The 21,199-nt window shown below is 36.0% G+C and overlaps 2 protein-coding genes across 2 annotated transcripts; both read left to right on the plus strand.

Moving 5' to 3' along the window:
- Positions 1 to 346: 346 nt before the first annotated feature.
- LOC143447408 (uncharacterized) lies at positions 347 to 11,681 on the plus strand. The gene is made up of 10 exons (XM_076947496.1): positions 347 to 502; positions 676 to 807; positions 944 to 1,211; positions 1,354 to 1,475; positions 2,773 to 2,946; positions 3,856 to 3,997; positions 10,544 to 10,756; positions 10,830 to 10,970; positions 11,044 to 11,213; positions 11,280 to 11,681. The coding sequence occupies exons 1-10, from the start codon at positions 425 to 427 to the stop codon at positions 11,415 to 11,417; spliced, it is 1,578 nt and encodes a 525-aa protein (XP_076803611.1). The 5' UTR covers positions 347 to 424; the 3' UTR covers positions 11,418 to 11,681.
- A 3,144-nt stretch (positions 11,682 to 14,825) lies between these two features.
- On the plus strand, positions 14,826 to 16,310 carry LOC143446173 (EGF-like repeat and discoidin I-like domain-containing protein 3). The gene is made up of 5 exons (XM_076945697.1): positions 14,826 to 15,102; positions 15,218 to 15,271; positions 15,445 to 15,585; positions 15,659 to 15,828; positions 15,923 to 16,310. The coding sequence occupies exons 1-5, from the start codon at positions 14,838 to 14,840 to the stop codon at positions 16,058 to 16,060; spliced, it is 768 nt and encodes a 255-aa protein (XP_076801812.1). The 5' UTR covers positions 14,826 to 14,837; the 3' UTR covers positions 16,061 to 16,310.
- Positions 16,311 to 21,199: the final 4,889 nt, after the last annotated feature.

The following is a 21,199-nucleotide window of genomic DNA, read 5'->3' on the forward strand; positions in this document are numbered from 1 at the left end:
GCGATCTGTGCTGACCAATCGAGCATCAGGTGTTTGCATATAAAAATGACCTACTTACTTCATGATTGTCTTAACGGCATTGACTACGCTCATGCTTTGTACCATGCTATGACTGGCGATCAAACGAGCTTACTACATAATTTATCGGTCACATGCAGTTCCTGTTCTTTCCTGCTGGTTTTATGCTGTCGCATTCTCGCTCTCAGTTTTGGTTACCGCTGACAAGTTAGTTGTATGTTGGACAAAATGCCAGCTGGTCCTGTTGATATTTTTGCCTTTAAACGTATTTCCTTGTACCGCCTTATTTGCGGAATAAGTATTGGTTGTTTCAATGTTTGTCGGATCGAACAAATATTGAAATTATATTACCTGTATTTTTTAAAAAGCAGTTGTTGTAGTGCCGTGTAAAAATTTATGCTGGTAAATGGCAGAAACAAACGGAGAAACGGCTGCTGCCGCACGCTTGTTAAAGAAAGATGAAACATCTTCAGCGCCGCTGCAGGTATTCTAAAGCTATTTATCTGTGTTTTAAACAAAAATTATTTACCTCTAAAGTTAAAAATTATATGCTATTTTTGCTGAGAACAAATTAGATATATGCTTATTAGATACAATAAGAAAATAAAGGTAATCGCTGTTTGCAGCATATTCATTGAATGTTAATGATTTTTACAGAACTCAAATTTCTGCATGTACGCGTTGTTGGTGTCAGTGTCATCTGTAATGATGTCCACCGGCATAGCTGTCGGTGCCTTAAATGCTTTAATGACAGGCGTTCTGCAAGATTTTTACAATACTACCTATAGTGTAAGTTTAACAGCTGTATGTTGTAAACAATAAGCTCATGCCACTGCTATTTCTTGCCCCGCCCCTGACCGACTTCTCTTGAATTACGATAAATAATGCCTGTTAGTTAAGTTTAACTTTTTAAATTGTTGTTTAGGATAGGTATGGCGAAACCATGAATAAAGAAACTTGGGATCTTAATCTTGCCCTGACAGTGTCCATGATGCTTGCTGGAGGATTTGTCGGCGCTCTTTCCATCCGTTTTATCCTCGCCTGCTTAAGTCGCAAGCAGTCTATGATTGTTATGAATATGACCAACATCGCTTCCGTGCTGCTAATAGTGGTCGGTGGTCGGTTGATTCCTTCCTATGAGGCTATGATTGTCGGCCGTTTCATTATGGGACTTGCCAGCGGATTTGGGATGAGTTGAGTGAACCAAATCCTAAGAACTCAGTTAAACTTTGTTTTATCTTTGCTACAATAGGTTTAACAGTTATTACCGAAAAAGACCAAATTCTAGTAAAGGCGAATGATGATATGAAGTTGAATGCTGTGATTCTTTTTCAGATTTGATTCCTATCGTGGTAGCCGAGATTTGCAGCTTTTCCCGACAACCTTTTTATTTGAGTTTAATTGGACTTAATTTGTCATTCGGTGGTGTTGTCGGCCTAGTTTTGGGTTTTGCCAAGGCAAGTGTTGTAATTTGTCGTCTTAGTACATAGCCTTTGGGTTTACTCAGTTAAAACGTGGATTATGTAAATCATGTTAAAATTTCTGAATAGGTGCGGGACAAAGCGATACAAAATTAAATGAGCTTAACCGCATTTCATGATAAAATCGGCACCGCTTTTATGTTAACGATGACAAGTGTTAGGAGAGTCATGCAAGCTCCTAGGGCTTGGGCTCATACCATTAAATAAGAATTTTGTCGCGCAGAAATCAATGTTTGCCGTTAATGATAAAATTAACCAGGTCAACTAAGAACATTAGTATTAAAATTTCTAAACAGTTACTCGGTTGTTATTGTTGTAAACGCAATCCTTTGATAAATAAATTATTAAGTCTTTAACAACCCGGCAAAAGCTGTAATCGCTTGCCCAAATCCTGCTTGGAATTTTCGCTGAGAGACTCCTTGTTATATATCTTACAACTTGATGTTTTGCTGACAATGGCAGCATACCAGCATGCTGTCACTTCATTATGTTTTCGGTCAGAAGAGTTCGTAGCGCACGATTAGTCGCGACCTCGCTTGAACCAGCCATTTGCGTCATTATTTGTTTGTATGTTTGAATGATCTTTATCCATTATTATTGGTGAACTTATACAGTAGGTTATGGTTAAAAACAAAAGTGCTTGGTAACACTTTAATGTTCCTGCGGAAGAACAATTAGCAAGTATTCTTTGTCGAAACGGAAATGATATTGGTATCTAGTCCATGAGAATGGTTTAATGGGCTTGTTAAAGTACCCTTCTCATGTCTCAAATTTTGTTCACTATGGTTAATGACCCGTGAAATTTCACGGGGTGCATGACCCAACCGTTTATTTTGATCGTTATTCATCTGCAATTTCTGTTTTCAAACTTGTTAAGAGGCCCACAAGTATTGAGAAAATAAAAGCTTGATTCAATGACAAACCGTAAGTAGGTGAATAATAAAGTTTCGCCAAAGCGGTTTGATTTCTATTGTCCAAATAGCTATGCTCATTTACCTCACACTTCAAACTAATTTAGTCCCGTTTGTTTTTAAAAAGAGTACTTATTTTCTAAAAAGCAGATTGTGTCAAATTTCACTCTCAAGTCCAGTTAAAAATGTTGCGATTGGTTTTCTAGAAAAATATTTATTGTTATCAATTTTGTAGGATTAGTGAAGTTTAGAGGATATTCTGAGGTATATATACAAGAAAAGCTTTGTGCCTTTTCCACGAAAAGGACATTGTTTGTATGAATGACCGATGCTAAAAATATTGTGTTTATCACAATTTTCAGGTCCTGGGGACAAAAGAATTATGGCCATATCTGCTCTCTGTTTCCGCCCTTCCGTCTTTGATTTACCTTGTGTCGTCGCCATGGTTACCCGAGTCCCCGTCTTACCTTCTGCGTAATGGAAAAAGAGAGTCCGCATTTAAAACTCTTAAAAAACTTCGTGCAAGTCCCAAAAATGTAAGTACGAAAACCGAACTCTGTATACATATGTGCCAAACGTTATTTACGATAATTGCTGATTTTTTTGTCCACCATCATCGCGATGTAAGCGGATTGTGTGTCGTTATCACCATAATTACGGTCATAGGTTGCCTTTTCTGTTGGTTGTTTCAAGCCACTGCTATAGCTATGTTGCTGTTTAATGGATTTAGTGGCTGATAGACTTTGCTCCGTAATGTTGTTTTTTGCAAAATGTTAGCCACGAAAAAAATTTGAAATTTATTCTTGCTTTGTCGTAGGCAAACATGTTGTCAATATAATTATAGAAAAAGTCGCACAGAGCTTCAAAAACTATAGTTTATCGATCTTACCCTATTATAACAGTTTTCGTCTATAAATTAATAAGTAAATAACAGTAACTGAGTCGGGGCTTATGCAGGTCAATGGTGGGAAAACCAGTGACTGTTGTAAATTACCTTGTAACTCTTTATCATCCACTTGTGCCACACAAAACCTTTATCGGTGATGACAAGAAACAAAAGATAAGGACATGGGAATTTTTGCACAAGTTGATATTACTGTTCCTCAAAACGGTCCAACAGTTTATCTGTTTTGTGTCGTTTCTTTTATCTTGTCATATACTGCGTTGATCTGATCAATTTACTTTCACTCATTAATGAACTCTGACTCATCGTCGGTTTGTAATGTCATACGCCATATACATCACATTAATGTTTTCTACGAAGTGGCCTATTTCTTTTGTGTGTATGGTTCCAGGCAGTGTGATGTTATCGATGTTGTCCAATGTGATGTTATCGACTAGGAATGTTTTCAACCACCTGCGTTCAAACTATGATGCATGACGCGCTTGGCAACATATGGCGCGTTGAATATAGTCTGGTGTGTAATGCAATATTTCCGTTACAGGAAGAAATTGATCGGGATTTGAATGCAATTGACGCCTTTCATAAATCGGCAGGTGCGGCACAACAAATTTCTCTTTCGGAAATATTCCGGAGCAAAAGATACGTCAGACAATTGATTTTGGTGATCGTGGTTTTCATTCAAGGTTGGTTGTGAACAAAACACCATTTGTTGGTGTTGTTGCATGTTAAAATATAGGTGGTGAGCGATGGCTACAGCGAAACGTTAACCCTTGCCGTTTTGCTGGTCACTATTTCGCCGAAAGAATTTTACTTATTTGAGTATCCTACTGATTTAAGCATAATGTAAATCCTACATAATGTAAAAATAACGACAAGCAATTTAAGTCCTACTACCGTCTGACCTAACTTCGTACAATAATATGTAACTTATTTTTGGCAAATATCCTACTTTTATCATTCTTTCAATTGGTGAAAAATCGCTTCGTCGTCGTTATTATATTTCAGTGGATATGCTATAGAAAATACTTGAATACTTATTACTTATTACAAATTGTTTGCTGCTGATTGTCGACTCGCACAAATTTGTTCCAACATTGCTCCAACTACTTGTAAATTTAGAAGAAATCAGTTCCTACGTCATTAATAATCGCATTTCCAACGAAATAATGTTGAATATTTGTGGTTTTAAGTTGCTTCAGGCTGTTTGCAGCGAGTCTGTACGTTTTACAGAATATTCTATGATATTATGACTTGTTTATAATTCAAGAGAGCTTGTTTCATAAGCTGAGGAAATGTAACTGGTATTTTCTCAAATAAGACAACAGCTTTAAAGCTTCTTAACGTTAAATACAGATCTTCTTGAAATTGAAAATAAAATTTTTAAAATACCTCATTTGCATGCGCTTTGAAACATTATCGAGGAGCAATGGTAAGCAAGGAAACGTTGGTTAACCTGACGCTTGCGTGAGGCATATTAGCGTATCAAGTTGTTTGAACGTTAATTAAATAACAGCAAATGCATTGAAGGAAATTTATTGGTAATATCACGTCGAGTCAGGTCACACAAAAAACGTTTTCGTTATCAAGAAATCTTCCAGTGTTCACAAAACTGTTCCATTTATAGCTACACCGTACCCTTATGTGGATAAACAAGGCTTGGTTTTCAATTGCATTTTATAAACCTTAACACGCCATATACGACAGTTGTAGAAGGAAAACACACACAGGAGGTTTCATCTCACGCTTGGGGACATTCCAAGCTATATTGATATTGCCAATGTTCGCAGGACTTGCGGTTAATTGTTCGCTCAGCATGTTTGCTCAGGGAATTTCCGATCTGTAAAGTCTTGTGTTGCAAACGTAAAAACTATTTCAAGTCGATTCATTACATTGGTGCTATTTGATGATGCTATTTGCTTCGGTGAACATCTACCGTCTGCTGACACCTTATAATGGGACATTTGCGATATTTTTAGACAAGATCATAAACTCATAATGCAATGAAATGCTTACGTATACATGTCACTGTATGTGTATTACAAAGTGCATTAAATCTTGAACTTTTGCAAGTAATTGTAAATTTAAAATGTTTATCAGAATTGACAAGGACGTTATGTCAATAAGCTAATATACAACACGGAAAGGAAAGAACCAGTTGATAACAAATTTAAGTTATGAACCATTGCAAATTTTTACATGATACGTTATTACAAGTGATGTATTCCATGCGCTTGGAAATATGTGAGTTGCAACTTTACAACATACGTCTGACGTATCTTGCTGTGATTGCGTAAGAAAAAACTTTGAGCACGTTACTGTTATTATTAGCATTTGCTCCAAAAATTTGTAAAATAATAAAAGTAATGCTTAAAAATTTTTCTGCTTTATACATTTTGCAATGACGTCGTATGCACACACAGTACGTTGGTCCCTTCACACGTTTTAAACAAACTTCAGTTCGGCGGGAATGTCCGTGTTTGACCATTTGGCGAAAGACATTAACAAACAAATGTAATTTCGGGAATCGCTTTTTTCTTAACAAACTAAAATATGACGACGTGGCAAGATCCTGCTTCAGGCTCTTTGCTCATCACTACCATTAACGTTTTGGGACGAATTGAAACGCGAATACATTCATTTTCTTTACGTCAGATTAATATCCTGGGAATGAAACGACGAGTGCCAAATGCCAAGCAATGAGAAATATTATCATAAAGTTACGAATAAAAATACGGAATTCAAGAATACATTATATGAAAAAAAATAATTAACGAAAGACTTTAAATTAAGCTGAAAAACGAAAACTAAAGGTAAAAATGTCCAATGGTTTTGAGCTTGCCAACACAAGGTTTATATAAAGTTAAACATTATGTACGGCTGTACAGTAATAGAAGTCGTCTTGTTTAAACAATATTCAATTCTAATATTCAACAGTGTTAGAATTACGTCAACAATCGTGGTGTAATTTTGCAAGTAACAGAACTTCATCCAAGAGAAAGGAAATACGCGCAGATCTACCCGAGGCAGGATCATAGCAGAACAGTAAGTTGCTGTAAAATGCCTGACTTATTGTGTAACCACAAACTACGATAAACGAAATGAGCTTTTGAAATAGTCTTGAATAGTTACCATCCTAATTGGTCGCTTTGCATAGATAAGATGAGAGTAGCAACCTTGATATTGCACAGACGATATTTTGTTCTGATCTTGACGTATTGTTTGCTCATAATGCGAGTGTAACCTACACAGTATAACGCATGATTCCGAGAAACAGTAAAGATTTAGTTTCCAAATCAAGCAAAATTAACCTGATGCAAAATTCGATAGTTCAACCAAATTTGAAGAAGATTTACCTTTGAAGTTCTTATTGATATTGATGATATTGATATGATATTATTGATATTGATATTTTATTGTTGTAGATTTCACAATTAAAGAAGATCTTTCACTTCATAATATCATGGAATCTTTGGTTGAGATTATAAAGCAAATTCTGCAAAGCATCAACTTGCTACAAACAGCCAAAAGTAGCTTAAAAGCACAAATGCTTAAAATGCTTTCGATATAGAAACAAATTATCGATGACGTAGGTAGCACCTGAGGTGTTTTTGTTCTAAGCTTACTAGTATTGGAGCAATATCTTGCCAAATTTGGCCGCATATTGTTGCGAGTCGACAATCAGCAGCAAACAATCTCATTCGACTGCCATGAAAATATAATCGCTTGACATTCACCAGCATTCCAATTGACACCTCACGTAACCAGTCACATTAAAAATAAAAAGAATGTATCAAAAAATACAAAAGAAAAACCTAGTTTGGCTTAACAACGCCATGTATTTTGTAATTTAAAACGATACCAGAAGTGGGTATCGTGTTTACAGCAGCATCGTGGGGGCATTTCCATATAAATGAAAAAGCTGATCTTAAAAGTCGCATAAACACTCAGTGCATAACAACACTTCACTGCAGACTGAGCAAGGTATGTAAGACCACAAACCACAACTCATCACTATTTAAGTAATCTGAACAAATCTTTGACTTATTTGGACTTTTAAGATGACCGTTAGTGACGTAGCACCTGTTTGTGCTGCTTTTTCTAATTTGAAAAGTCACTCAGCAAATTCCTGACCAAATTTAGCCACATAGTTTGCCAGCTTACGTCTTTATAACCAGCAAGGCTGTAGGATTTGTTCCAGATTAAAGATCTTATGCGACTATATAGGTCGGTGATTTTAGAGAAATCCTGTAGCTGCTGATAAGTTTACTTACAAGCTAGACTTCAAGAGAAAGCTGTTTATGAAATAACTTTTCAGAAAAAGGTCGCTATGTGTTATCGCTAGGACCATTTTTATTTTGACCTAAAAAAATTTTTTTTTGACTTTATTTTTATCAAATTTTGACTTTATTTTGACCTAACGAAATTGCTTATTTGTAGAGGCCACAGTTCTTCCTCCAGTTACCCAAACATAATATTTTGTCGATTTCAGACCCAAACGTAATATTTTGTCGAAAAGTCAAGGTGTTTTATGGATTATAAAAAGTGTGTCGTGTTTTTTGGCGATAGATTTAGGTAGCTTGTGTTATTTTGTCCTTGTGAAAAGGGGGTTTGGTGACAGTTAATCACGCGACACTTAATCACGCGACACATAATCACCGACACATAATCACTAGGACATTTAATCACGCGACATTTAATCACGCGACACATAATCACTAGGACATTTAATCACGCGACACATAATCACTAGGACATTTAATCACGCGACATTTAATTGTCACGGACTTTGTTCCCACATGTTGTTACTTATCATCGTATTTTCGTTTGAAGCGAGCGTTTTTACCAATCAGCACCGTGTACGCGTTTGTTGAACTATTTTAATCACGTGTTTTGGCACCTTGGTTGTATATAAAGATTGTGCGATTTTAGTAGTGGAGAGTCTGAGTCGGCGTCTGGCTGAGACCAATAAAATGTAGCTTTTCGAGGATCGTCGGTTTGGTTTATTAGCGTGATAACGCTACTCAGTTTCACAGTGGAAAGTGACTCACAGTTATTGGTGTCGCGGTTCACCGTAAGCGTGAAATTAAAACCTGGCTAACTGAGCGAGAAAATAATCGTTACATAATCACACATTTACAATATTTTTTTACATTTACAATTTACAGCAATGTTATGCATAGGAAATGTAAGCAACTGCACTTCGGTTGTTATACGAGCCTGGCACCGACTTTTCTGGTAGAGTTTGCAACGCCACTGAATCGTTCCGTTTGCGTACTCACGGTGTTTGACAAACTCGTACTGTTTGTGCAGCACCGATTGATTCCCTTTCGATGTTAAGCTAAACTGCACTGTCTTATTAGTCATAGTAGCCCTAATGTCCGTTCGCCCCGACATTTCTGGTAGAGTTTGCCACGCCACTGAATCGTTCCGTTTTTATTAGTCATAGTAATGTCCGTTAAATTAAAATAATCACGATTTACAACGGTAAGACAGCGGCAGGCTATAGTATAGACAAAGACACTGTATAAATGTCGTGTGATTAACTGTCTAGTCATAGTAATGTCCCCTGAATTGAAATAACCACGAGTTACAACGGTAAGACAGCGGCAAGCTATAGAGTATAGACCAAGGGTCCGCAACCTAGGGCCCGCGGGCCGTATCCGGAACGAGATTGTCTGTAGATTGGACTAGTCGTTATAGATACAAAGAGATGTGGCGGTCGTGATAGTAAATTGTAATAATTTATTCATTGGCATTGTTCCAGAGTTCCAAACCGACACAAAACAAGTAGCATTGTATTTTACGGTGTAACGTTTTGATGGTACTTTGGTCAAGAGCTTCGGTGACAATACAGTAGAATAATGTTAGATATTACATAGGTTATACTTTCGGACAATATAACAATTAGACTTTATGAAGCTGGTGTTGATTTAAAGAAACATTATAGAGAAAGCTGGCGCAACGGAGTCAAAACAATTGTCGGGGAGTCGCATCCAAGTGATTATGTGTCGCGTGATTAAATGTCGCGTGATTACGTATCGAAGTCGCGTGATTAAATGTCCTAGTGATTATGTGTCGCGTGATTAAATGTCCTAGTGATTATGTGTCGCGTGATTAAATGTCCTAGTGATTATGTGTCGGTGATTAAATGTCGCGTGATTATGTGTCGCGTGATTAAGTGTCGGTACACCGAAAAGGGCACTTTGCCTCGATTTTCTCCGCATGGTAAATTCTAATAAACAGCAAATTAAACAGGGAATGCTTGTTGTTGCTCCAATCCAGCTTGATGGCGTTTACTTTTCCTGTGGCTTTCAACAAAATACTTTTTATCGCACTTCACTATAATCTCGCAAAAATTGCACCTTAAATCACCCCCGGGAGTTGCATTAAATTCATCAGAAAAATCTCGACAAATCTGTCTAACTTTTGCTGAAGACGATTTAGCTTGCTTAGGCATTTTTGTACAGTATTACAGAATGTCAGTAGGCTATTCCTAAAATCCAAACTGTTGATCTTCGAAAAGACCACGTTTATGAAGAGGAAGTGTTTTATAAGAATTATTTAAATACGTAACAATGAATAAACAATGGACAATTTGCGATAAAAGTTACTGCTGATCCAAGTGGGCATTGTGACTTATTTCCTGCTTTTATGGGTTAATATGGTTTAATTGTGTCGCAGTTCCTGATTTACAATGCTTCCACGAGGATTTTTACAAGAATTACTCTCAAGAAACACAAAAACTTTGTAAAAAGCCATATTTTGACAAATTTTGACTTTATTGAAAATTTTGACTTTATTGTAAATTTTGACTTTATTTTGACCTATAAACTTCTTAGTAACAATCCCCTAGGTGCTGAAAACAACTTTATTCTTTGATTCGTGGTCAGACGAGGTCCTTAAAAATTTTTGACTTTATTGACTTTATTGACTTTTGCGGGCCCTAGTTATCGCCATTGTTGTGGCCTATTCTGCTATCTTTGGTAACAATAGCCATGAAGGTAAAATCTATGTATCAGTTGAGCTTGTAGTACACTTGCACCATACATCAACTTTATAAGCAGAGAAATTTGTTTGAAAAACAGAGGTTTGTTTTTATGTGTATTAAAACAAACTTAACTAGATATTTTTCAGGTTTATCGAATTAAGCTCACTTGCATGTAAAATGGTGGTGTTTGTCAAAATTAGTTCAGTTTTTTTCTTTCTGGTTTTCGTCACTTCCATTCAAGGTCAAGGTGAACAAATTTGTTTGAACTTGCAACGTGAACCCTCAGAACGTCCTTTGTCTACCACCCACCAAGGACCTCCAGGCCGACGTGGACCCCGAGGTGCTATTGGACGGCAAGGAACTAGGGGAAATCCCGGTCCTCCAGGACAATGTGTTTGTGATTTGACCGAAGACGAGCAAAAGAGGTTAAAACTCCTCATCAATCTTAACAGAGGCAAGTAAATTAATCTTGTGTAATTTATTTAAAGAGACGAATATATAGGAAAAAATTGACTTTTTAATTTCAGTTGAGCTTTGTCCACTTGGCATCAAAAGTGGAAGAATTCGGGATGCTGATATGACGTCGTCGTCTGTGTATTCGTCAACATATGCAGCTCATCTAGGAAGATTGGATGGATCTGGAGTTTGGCTTGCCAAACCTTCAGAATGTAAGAACATCTCGAAGAAGTTTTTTGACTTTGTAAAAAGTATTTTAGAATTGTTCATCACTTGTTTTCACAGACCACCGTGGGGCTTGGATCCAGGTTGACATGAAAACTCCCACAACTCTGACTGGTGTCGTCACTCAAGGTAGAGAAGGGCATAGCCAATGGGTGACCAGTTACAAGATTTCTTTCGGGAGTTCCCCGGATGAATTAGAATTCATCCAGGATAATTACGGAAACGACATCGTGAGTATTGTGACGTCATTATGTAAGGTGTTCAAACTTTTAAAATACTTTTTTATTGTTTAACAGATTTTTGAAGGAAATACAGAGCAAAGCAGTCACGTGCTCAATTTGTTTCCTCGCCCAATCACAACAAGATACGTCAGACTTGTGGCAAGAGAGTTTGTCGCACGTATTGCAATGCGTATAGAATACGTCACTTGTTAAATATGCGTCATCAAATGTTTTATAACTGAGGCTTGTTGTTATTAATCACGTCCTTTGCATGTTGTTAACAGTGTATATTGATTTAAAGAGAAAATGTTTGAAACTTTAATTATCACAAGTATTTGAGATTTACAAGCGTTGATAACCAGAATTAAATGTTTAATGCACATTATGATACAGTTGCAAAGACAAACGTAAGATTTTAATTTCAATTGATTTTCTTGTGTGAGTAAAACGTGAAGCAATAAAATCAGGGCTAGTTGATGGTAGGTGTCTTTTTAAACGAATAGCGGAACTAGAAAAGCAGTAAATATACAAATATATATTGTATATGTAAGCTTTTATTATTTAACACGGTGTAAAACTGGTTAACAGAAGATGTTTTAAATCTTATGTTGCCTAGTTACAAAGCAAAGTTTTCCAGAATACCATTTCGCTACACAATCATGCTGAGCTAATGAATACCAACAATATCCCGGCAACATGCAAGCAAATTGTGTGTGGCCTTTTAAAGCTTTTTAGACAGCTTTCGCATTCAGATACATTCTTTGCGAGCTGAATCAGTCCAGCAATTAGCAACAAATTGTCTTGATGAAACAACAAATTTGAAACAACAAACTACAGGCTTTCATAGATGAGACATTCACAAGGTCAAGTTTTTCATTTATGTTGTAATCTAAGCTCAAATGTTTGACGCTGGAAGTGGAGAGACTGCTTCCTTGGGAGTAGCTTGAAACATGCCCATGCCAAATGCTGCTGCTAATAATTTGCATAGATATTTATCCTGGTATAAGAACATGGTGCCAACGATTAGATAAGGCCATGACACATAACATAAGTTCTTAATCATGATTGTGGTTAATTTTTGTAATCTTGTTTTTCGTTACTTGGTTTTACTGGACATTTCATGTTTTATTACTATTCTTGTTTATTTACATGTGGCGTGAAAACTTAAAATTTCCCATACCAGCTACCAAAATGATTTATCTCCGTTTTGTTTTGCGAAAGCGTTTTCAGGAAAGACTTGATTAAACATCAATCAAACTTGTCAGCTTGCAAATGTTTATCATCGTTGACTACCATCTCATCCATGGACACATGCCCATGGCCACTCACAAGCAATTATGACGTCACACTGCCATTTTCTCAAAGCTCTTGGTTACATAACCTTCAACATTTTGCGCTTCATCGTAGGCTTTAAGAATGTTTCTAGACAAAATGAACATGTCTGACGCAGGTATGTTTAGAAATAAGTAAACGTGGTAATTTTCCTAGACACTTGTGGGCACTTCTTACAGCTCAATGAAAGCCAGTGTGAGAGTTGTATAATTGTATAACTGTATAATGTGTGTATAATGTATAACTAAAAAACATCTACAAATATCACAGTTAAATTAAGCTTTTAAATGTATTAACTGCTAAATTACTCCAAATCACAAATATGTCAGAAAAATTTTCCGAAAAGGTGGCGGTACTTTCTTAAAATAGGTATGATATTTTCTCCTTTGATGATTGACAGCTTGATGATTGACATCTTGATGATTGACAGTTATACCAAGAGTACACTCATAGGATTAATATCAGCCACCGTTGTTAGCGCTAGTGTAGTGAGCGGCACAATAACCTGGAAACACTAATAGCAATAAATGGATGAACAACGACCAGGTCTTATTTCTATAAAGATAATTATCTTGGTATGAAATGGCAATTTGATACAGAAAGCCAGAGGCGACCAACAAAAGCTACGTTTAATATTGATATTACCAAGATTTTTGTGACATGTTTAAATTTAACAGACGATTATAAGTGAGACAAACCGGTTAAATAACCGTTACATCAATAAATATTGCAAGTTACAATTCTGTCTGGCGGCTTTGCATTGAATGGATTAAGTGCAGCTATGACGTAGCGCGTTCCATTATGAGCTTCACTTTCAATAGCAACCGTCTCTTATTGTAAAACTTAAGTCGAAAGAATGATGTTCTGTTTTCCTAGGAGACACTTTTAGAATTTCACCATCATGACGATCTAGTCCAGGAACAAAATGGGCTTAAAATATTGTCGGAACAAGCAAATTAAATGGCGACGTATTGTTTGCACACAATGTGTATGTACAGCTATGCTCATGAAATATTTTATGCGGGTGATTTGGAGAAAGAATAAAAATTAAGTTAAACAAACAGGTTGCCAAATTCGTTGAAGTATTTAGTTGAAGTATAAAATATAGCTACGAAGTGCCGAATTCTAAGAAATACCAGTTACATTTCAATAACTAATAAAGCAAGGATCAAGTTATGACATCATGGAAAGATCTTTCAACAACACGAAGTAAATTCAGCAAAACCTCGACTTGCTACAAACAGCCTGAAGCAACTTAAAACCACAAATATTCAACATCTATTATATTTGGAAAGCGGTTATCAATGACGTAGCATCCAAAGGTGCTTTTTTCTAATTGTACAAGTTTTTGGAGCAATGTCCGACCAAATTTGGTCGTACATAGTTTGCGAGTCGACACTGAGCAGCAAACAATCTCATTCAACTGCTGTGAAAATATAATCGCTTGACATTCACATAAGTTGCGAAATAAGAAATTCAAACACAATTTATAGAGATAAAGTAAATGAACGGGATCTAAAAACAGAAAAGAAAAAATTGTCAAGTTTTAAAACGCCAAATCTATTTGTGATGAAAAACAATATCAATACAGTCCATCATATTTACGACTGAAGCGTGTTCGAAAATTTGAAAAATCTGTCTAAATACCCAGCTTTCTACATTGACCTAAGAAATCAAAATATTTTAAAACAGCAATTTACTACAAATTGAGCCAGGTTTACAAAACCTCAACTCTTCAATGTTCGAAATAATTGAAAAATCTAGGGACTTATTTGGACTTGGATGGCGACTGTTGATAACGCGCATAACACTTGCTCTGTGTGAGAAACTTTTTCTAATTTTACTCAGCAAAATCCTGACCAAATTTAGTCACATGAATTGTTATGTTGTGTCTTTATAACGAGATAGACTGAAAGTATATTTCAGAAGAAAAACTGCGCGTATGCAGCTATACGGTAGGTTTGTGATTGCAGAGAAATTCTGCATAGCGGCATTAAAGTTTACATATAAACTAATATATACAGCATATAACTTTAATAAATGACTGCTTTTGCAATAAATAAAACTTCGAGGTAAGGCAGCCTTGAGCAGTTGTTTTGTCGTCTCCTAATCTGCTTTTGTTATGTGTCAATTTCATAGCCATGTACTGCGAATGATATGTAATTATAAGAATAGATTAAAGTGCCATCGGTCAAGCTTATAAATAACCCACTTAATTTACCAAACAGACCTTCAATTCGTGCGTATTAAATAAAAATTAACTTGATATTTTTCATGTTTAGTGAAATACTTTCGCCTAACATGGCGCTAGGACTTACTTCTGTTGTTTCTTTTCTGGTTTTCGTCACTTCCGTTCAAGGTCAAGGTGAACAAATTTGTTTGAGCTTGCAACGTGAACCCTTGGAACGTCCCTTGCCTGTTACCCACCAAGGACCTCCAGGTCGTCGTGGACCCCAAGGTGCTACTGGACGGCAAGGAACTAGGGGAAATCCCGGTCCTCCAGGACAATGTGTTTGTGATCTGAGCGAAGTCGAGCAACTTCGCGAAAGGCTTAATGACGTTTCAAGTATGTGACGTCATAAACTGCTTTTTCGCTCACTAAAATTTTGTTTTCAAGATATTACTGTTTGTATTTCTGTATTTCTACTTTCACAAACACTTAAGTTTACTTATTTTATAAGGTCGGTACGAAAATGTTGAACGGATAATCAGAAATCTCATGGAACATAACAGAGGTGACCACAACAAGTTGAATTGAAATTCTATTATATAAACATAATGCTCTATGATTTTATCATTGTATATATCAATAGTCATTCATGCTTTGTATATCAATTTTAAAAACTTATAAATTGCATTTTGCATTCTATAGCAATAAACATTAAAACATAATTTTGCTTTGTCAAAGCTGAGCTCTGTCCCCTTGGCATCAAAAGCAAAAAAGTTCAGGATGCTGACATGACGTCATCGTCTTTATATTCGTCAACCTACGCAGCTCATCGAGGAAGATTGGATGGTGCTGGAGTTTGGATTGCTTCTAACGCAGATAGTAAGAACTTCTCAAAGAAAGTCTTCAATCTTTTAACAAAAATTTTAGAATTTTTCATCTTGTGTCTTCACAGACAAACGAGGAGCCTGGATCCAAGTTGACATGAAAATTACCACAACTTTGACCGGTGTCGTCACTCAAGGAAGAGGCGCCCACAACCATTACGTGAGCGGATACAAGATATTGTTCGGGAATTCCCACGATGCGTTAGAGTTCATTCAAGATGATGACAGAAATGATGTGGTCGGTATTATGACGTCATTGTAAATGTTATTGTTGTAAATATTGTACAAAAATTGTCAATCAGGTTTAACATCACTTTTTGATGGCTCAACAGATTTTTGAAGGAAATACAGATCAAAACAGTCATGTGCTTAACTTGTTTCCACGCCCAATCACAGCAAGATACGTCAGACTTGTAGTGTGGGATTTTATCACACATGTTGCCATGCGTATGGAATACGTCACCTGTTAAAATATGTGACGTTAAATTTTAAAATTTTATACAACTGAAACTTGTTATTGTTAATCACAACCTTGGTAAGTTGTGTACAGTGTTTGCTGATTCAAATATAACTTGTTTGAAATATATCGATTATTACAAATCTTTAAGATTTATAAACGCTTGCAAACAAAAATAATGTTTAAGATTTTAAGATTATTTGATTTCGTGTGTCAGTAAAACGTGAAGGAATAAAAGAGCGGTCAGTTGATGGCATAGTTGTCCACTGAACCAAACACCCAAGTCTAAATAATAAACAAATGTAAAATAGGTTTATTCTGTTTAAATCTCCGATGATAATAGTTCGCGTAATCCTTCCCCGCCACATTTGGACGTTGCTTTTCCATTTAAACGATCATCGTCACAGAAGGAGGATTTTAAAAACTTAAATGTACTCGCCAGTAGCAATCACTGACGTCAGCAGTGCTTGTGTAACAAACACTGGAAGTTTTTTTGCGTAACCCCATATTTAATTGCTATGCTGCGTACAAACTTTTTTACCTTAATTAGCACTTGTGACGTATCGATGACGTTGTCTTGTAACCGCGCACGTATAACGCTGAGTGATTCACAGGTAATTATGATGTCACAGCTCTTTTCTCATTAACATTTTTTCCTTTTAATATTCTGCTGCGCCTTCTTACTGTTGTCAGCATTAAAAGTGGTGAAAATGAAACAGCTGGTCCAACATTAATCGCGTTTGCACTGTCGTCCGAACACTTCTGAAGTAAAAAGAGCAAACACGCCAGCAAGGAGCCTGCTCTAAATCTTCTCTTCCATTCTGTTCCTTTCCATTATTGTTTGCACCGAACGACTCCAAACATAACTTGGCCACATTTTCTAAAGTAAGCATATAAGTTAATAAAATCACTAATTTTTACGTTTTTTGCCAAGAAATCTCCATTAAATTTACTTGATTGCAGTTGTGCCAAATAGGAACAGCAATCTGTGGGAAGATCATACATAAACATTATGACGCACAATCGTTGCTGTGGATGGTATCTTATGGTTTATTTTTCGTCATTGTCTGTGGGAGAATGCAAAATATAATGCTAACCATTATAGCGTGATAAAATAACCACCAACAAGCAATGATCGGAGGAAGCAGCAGAGCCCAAAAGGCTTAAAACGTGCAAAAATAACGTAGACAAATGATAAAAGTGAATAATGGTTAGGGCGGCCACTAAACCCAACATACAATGAATAAACAATGTCAACAAACAAAAATATAATAACTTATGTGGGTTTAGACATTGAGGCAGTGCGGCAACTACAAACTACCTGATAAAAAATGGACGTGTAAGTATTAATCTACTTTTGAATCTTTAACTAATGATAAGCAAAGCTAAGTATAGATGTTTTGAATAACCGTAATTGTGTCCTACTTCAAATAAGAAAAAAGCGTTTTTCAAACAATATTAAAACCTTGTTTCGTCAATTTTTTTTGTAAATCAACCAACGATTACAAGGCGCGTTTTACAGGTGTGCAATCCCTAATACAAATATCCTGAGCTAACAAATAAATTGCCAATAACACATTTTCAAAATCTGCTATCAAAGACACTTGAAAATCGACTGTGCGTGACACATAACACTTGTGGGCGTTTTTCCTTTAATGTTTTGGACAAACGTTTGACCAAATTTGGACTCATATAATTTGTGAGTTCATTACCTCCAGCAATTTGCAAAAAAGCAACAAAAATTACTTGCAAAAACGCTCAAGTCTTTAGTTTTCCGAAAGTAGATTAATTAATATAATATTAATATAATTATATATTAATATAATTATAATTATTAATATAATATTACCACGTTCATTACTAAGACAACACTAACTTTTTAAAATACTTTGTATTTTAATGCAATCTACGCAGTAAGAAGAAGTAACGAATACAAAAACACCTTTAATTGCTTTTTTAGTTCAATTTTTCAAGAATATTTCGTGTTTGGCGATAAGAGCTTTGCTTCACGATACGAGTTTTACATCAACAATCTTAAAACTTACTTGTACTTGAAAAGCAACCGCTGGTGACGTAGCGTTTTTTTCTGCTGCTTTGAAGTGGCGTATGAGCTGCCACCCTACCACCCTGCCTGAGTTGCTTTATCCTGAACTTTCTGGTAGAAATTCGTGTCAAGATTTGTCACACACAAATCTGACACCGTTCTATGACCAAAAGAAAAGCGCAAAATTTGTACACTGGCCAAGCAGTCGAATATATTTAAGGGATAACTGTCTACAGCTGTTGTTGTTATACCTCAAGAGATGAAAGTCTAGAAAATCTCGTAACTGTGCAGAAGTTTTCATTCCATAGAAATAGCATAGTTATAAACAGCAAAGTTTATATTTTTAGATTTCAAAGCAGTGATTGTTTACTCACTAAAACAATTTTTTTAACACATAACTTGTTAAAATTGTGTGTCATAAACCTAGAACGCTTTTTATATTATTATAATAATAATATCTCGACCATAAAAATATTTATACAAGCGCGTATCCAGGAGTAAACTTACATTACTTGGGAGAGCAAAGGATCTAACCATTTCAAAAAAGACATGAAACAAATGTTCTGGCAATATTCCATACGTTGCTGCAGCCAAACAACGCCGAAGTAAAAATTAAAAAAAAATTAATTTATGATTTCTAATAAGCATGAATAAATACTTCTGTTTATGAAGTTTATGACTTCTACCAACGAAATTATGCATGTGGTGATCTCCTAAACCTGATTTTGTGTCTTTCAACATTGGTGCAAAGAACAAACAGCGAGTTTCTGCAGTGGGGAGCCTAATTTGGAAAAAAGCAATCGAACCGCAAATTCCAGTCCTTCAAAATTCATGTCATACCAAGACTCTGAAACAATCTTCTGATGTTAAAAGTGATTGGTAGAGACGTAACAATCTAAACATTTTTCTGCAAATGCAAATGCTTGTTGCTACACACAAACTTGTTTGTAAAATGTGGTAACTTATAGTCTTTACAGTTTATAAGCAGTTTGTAGGCTTATGTGTACACTATAGCATATATATATTCATTTATATCCACAAACTGTATATACGTATATGTTGGTACATTTGTGGTGGTGCTGTTGTCGTAGCAGGCACCAAATTAGCCCTCAACGTACATGTAAGCATGATACTGAAAAAAATACTCGCAAACTCAAGGTTTTAAGAAAATACATGTTTAGTTTTTTCACTGCTCATTTATAACTATAGTATGTTTCTTTGTGTCTGTGTCCAGCAGAGAGTTGACAATTGCGATATCGCTTTTTCTGATGACTCATTACTGTGATACAAACTTTACTTCTTATTTTTTTAGATAAGTTAAATATATTTGTGAAAAATGGCTCTGCTTGGCAAACTTTTTCCGGTTTTTTTCTTTCTGGGTGTTGTCACTTTTGTTCGAAGTAAAAATGAACAAATTTGCTTAAACTTGCAACGTGAACCTTCAGAACGTTCTTTGCCTGTCACCCACCAAGGATCCCCAGGCCGACGTGGACCCCAAGGTGCTACTGGACCGCCAGGTTCTAGGGGAAATCCCGGTCTCGGAAATCCAGGACAATGTGTTTGTGATTTGACTGAAGACGAGCAAAAGAGGTTAAAACTCCTCATTAATCTTAACAGAGGCAAGTAAATTAATCTTGTGTAATTTATTTAAAGAGACGAATATATGTAACGAAAATATGCCACGTGTTATTTATAGTATCTTATATTTTACCGTTTTTGTGGTGTGTTAATTCTCTACTTGATGTGCGATGATTACTTCGCGGCGTTTTGGTTTTATGTAAGAAGGACAGTTGTTTTTATTGACGGTGATGCAAATACCTTAGTTTTTGTTCCACACATGCTCGAGTTAAGAAATTGAATGCTTTTAAAAGTTAGAAGAGCATAGGTGGACTAATTGACTAACCGTAAGAGCGGGAAGTTTCCTGGTTAAAGAAAATCTTGGTTACATATATAAGAAAAAATTGACTTATTAATTTCAGTTGAACTTTGTCCACTTGGCATCAAAAGTGGAAGAATTCAGGATGCTGATATAACGTCATCATCTGGGATTCATCTCTCGCACCTCACCGAGGAAGATCGGATGGACCTGGAGCCTGGCATGCATCCTCTGCAAACAGTAAGTAATCTTGACACGAAATTATTTTGTAAATCAACAATAAAACATTTGCAACGTTCTTTTAAAATTGTTGTACTTCAAATTTTTGTAGACAAGCCAGGAGCTTGGATCCAGGTTGACATGAAAACTCCCACAACTCTGACTGGTGTCTTCACTCAAGGGAGAGGTGCGTTCAACCAATGGGTGACCAGATACAAGATTTTATTCGGGAATTCCCCAACGATTTAAAATATTTTCAAAACAATGACGGAAACGACGTAGTAAATATTTATTAAGCACTGCATTTACACAATACACAGTAGGCAACGTTTTCAAGAAATTTTGGAATAAATTTTATTTTTTGCAGATTTTTGTGGGAAATATCGATCAAAACAGTCACGTGCTCAACTTGTTTGATTACCCAGTCACAGCAAGATACGTCAGACTTGTGGCGTGGAATTTCAAGGTTCATGTCACCATGCGTATAGAGTACGTCACTTGTTAAAATATGTCGAGTTTAAAGTTACTATCTTCACTCAAGTGTGTTGTGCCTAATCGTTTAACTGCTTAGTTCATACTTGCTAATTATTGTCATTCGAAGTGTGTAAAAATACAGATTCTGTCAAGTAGCCTATATTTGCTTTTCTTAGGTCGCCTCCAAACGTAAAACTACCTTCAAAGTTTAATAAAAACTTCAAAAATTTTATGATAAAAACAGGTGTGTCTTGCACTTTCATATGCATATGCTCATCTACAATTGTTGTCGTCATAATGTGAGATGTGTAAGAGGTGTCGTTCCCATGCAAATGATCATAAAGTAAATCATCATAAAGTGAGGGGCAAGTCCAAAAAACAAGTTGGCCTTAAATCAAAAAGTAGTTGTCAGTAAACATACTGGTGAATGGATTTGTACTAATATGTAAAGGTTAAGCAGTTACTGCCATAAATAAGTGGCAAAAAAACCTAAGTCATCGTTTAATCATGACGTAGATGGCGGTAATTATTACCTCACA

The sequence above is a fragment of the Clavelina lepadiformis genome, chromosome 2, assembly GCF_947623445.1.
Source record: "Clavelina lepadiformis chromosome 2, kaClaLepa1.1, whole genome shotgun sequence".
NCBI classification, from domain to species: domain Eukaryota; kingdom Metazoa; phylum Chordata; class Ascidiacea; order Aplousobranchia; family Clavelinidae; genus Clavelina; species Clavelina lepadiformis.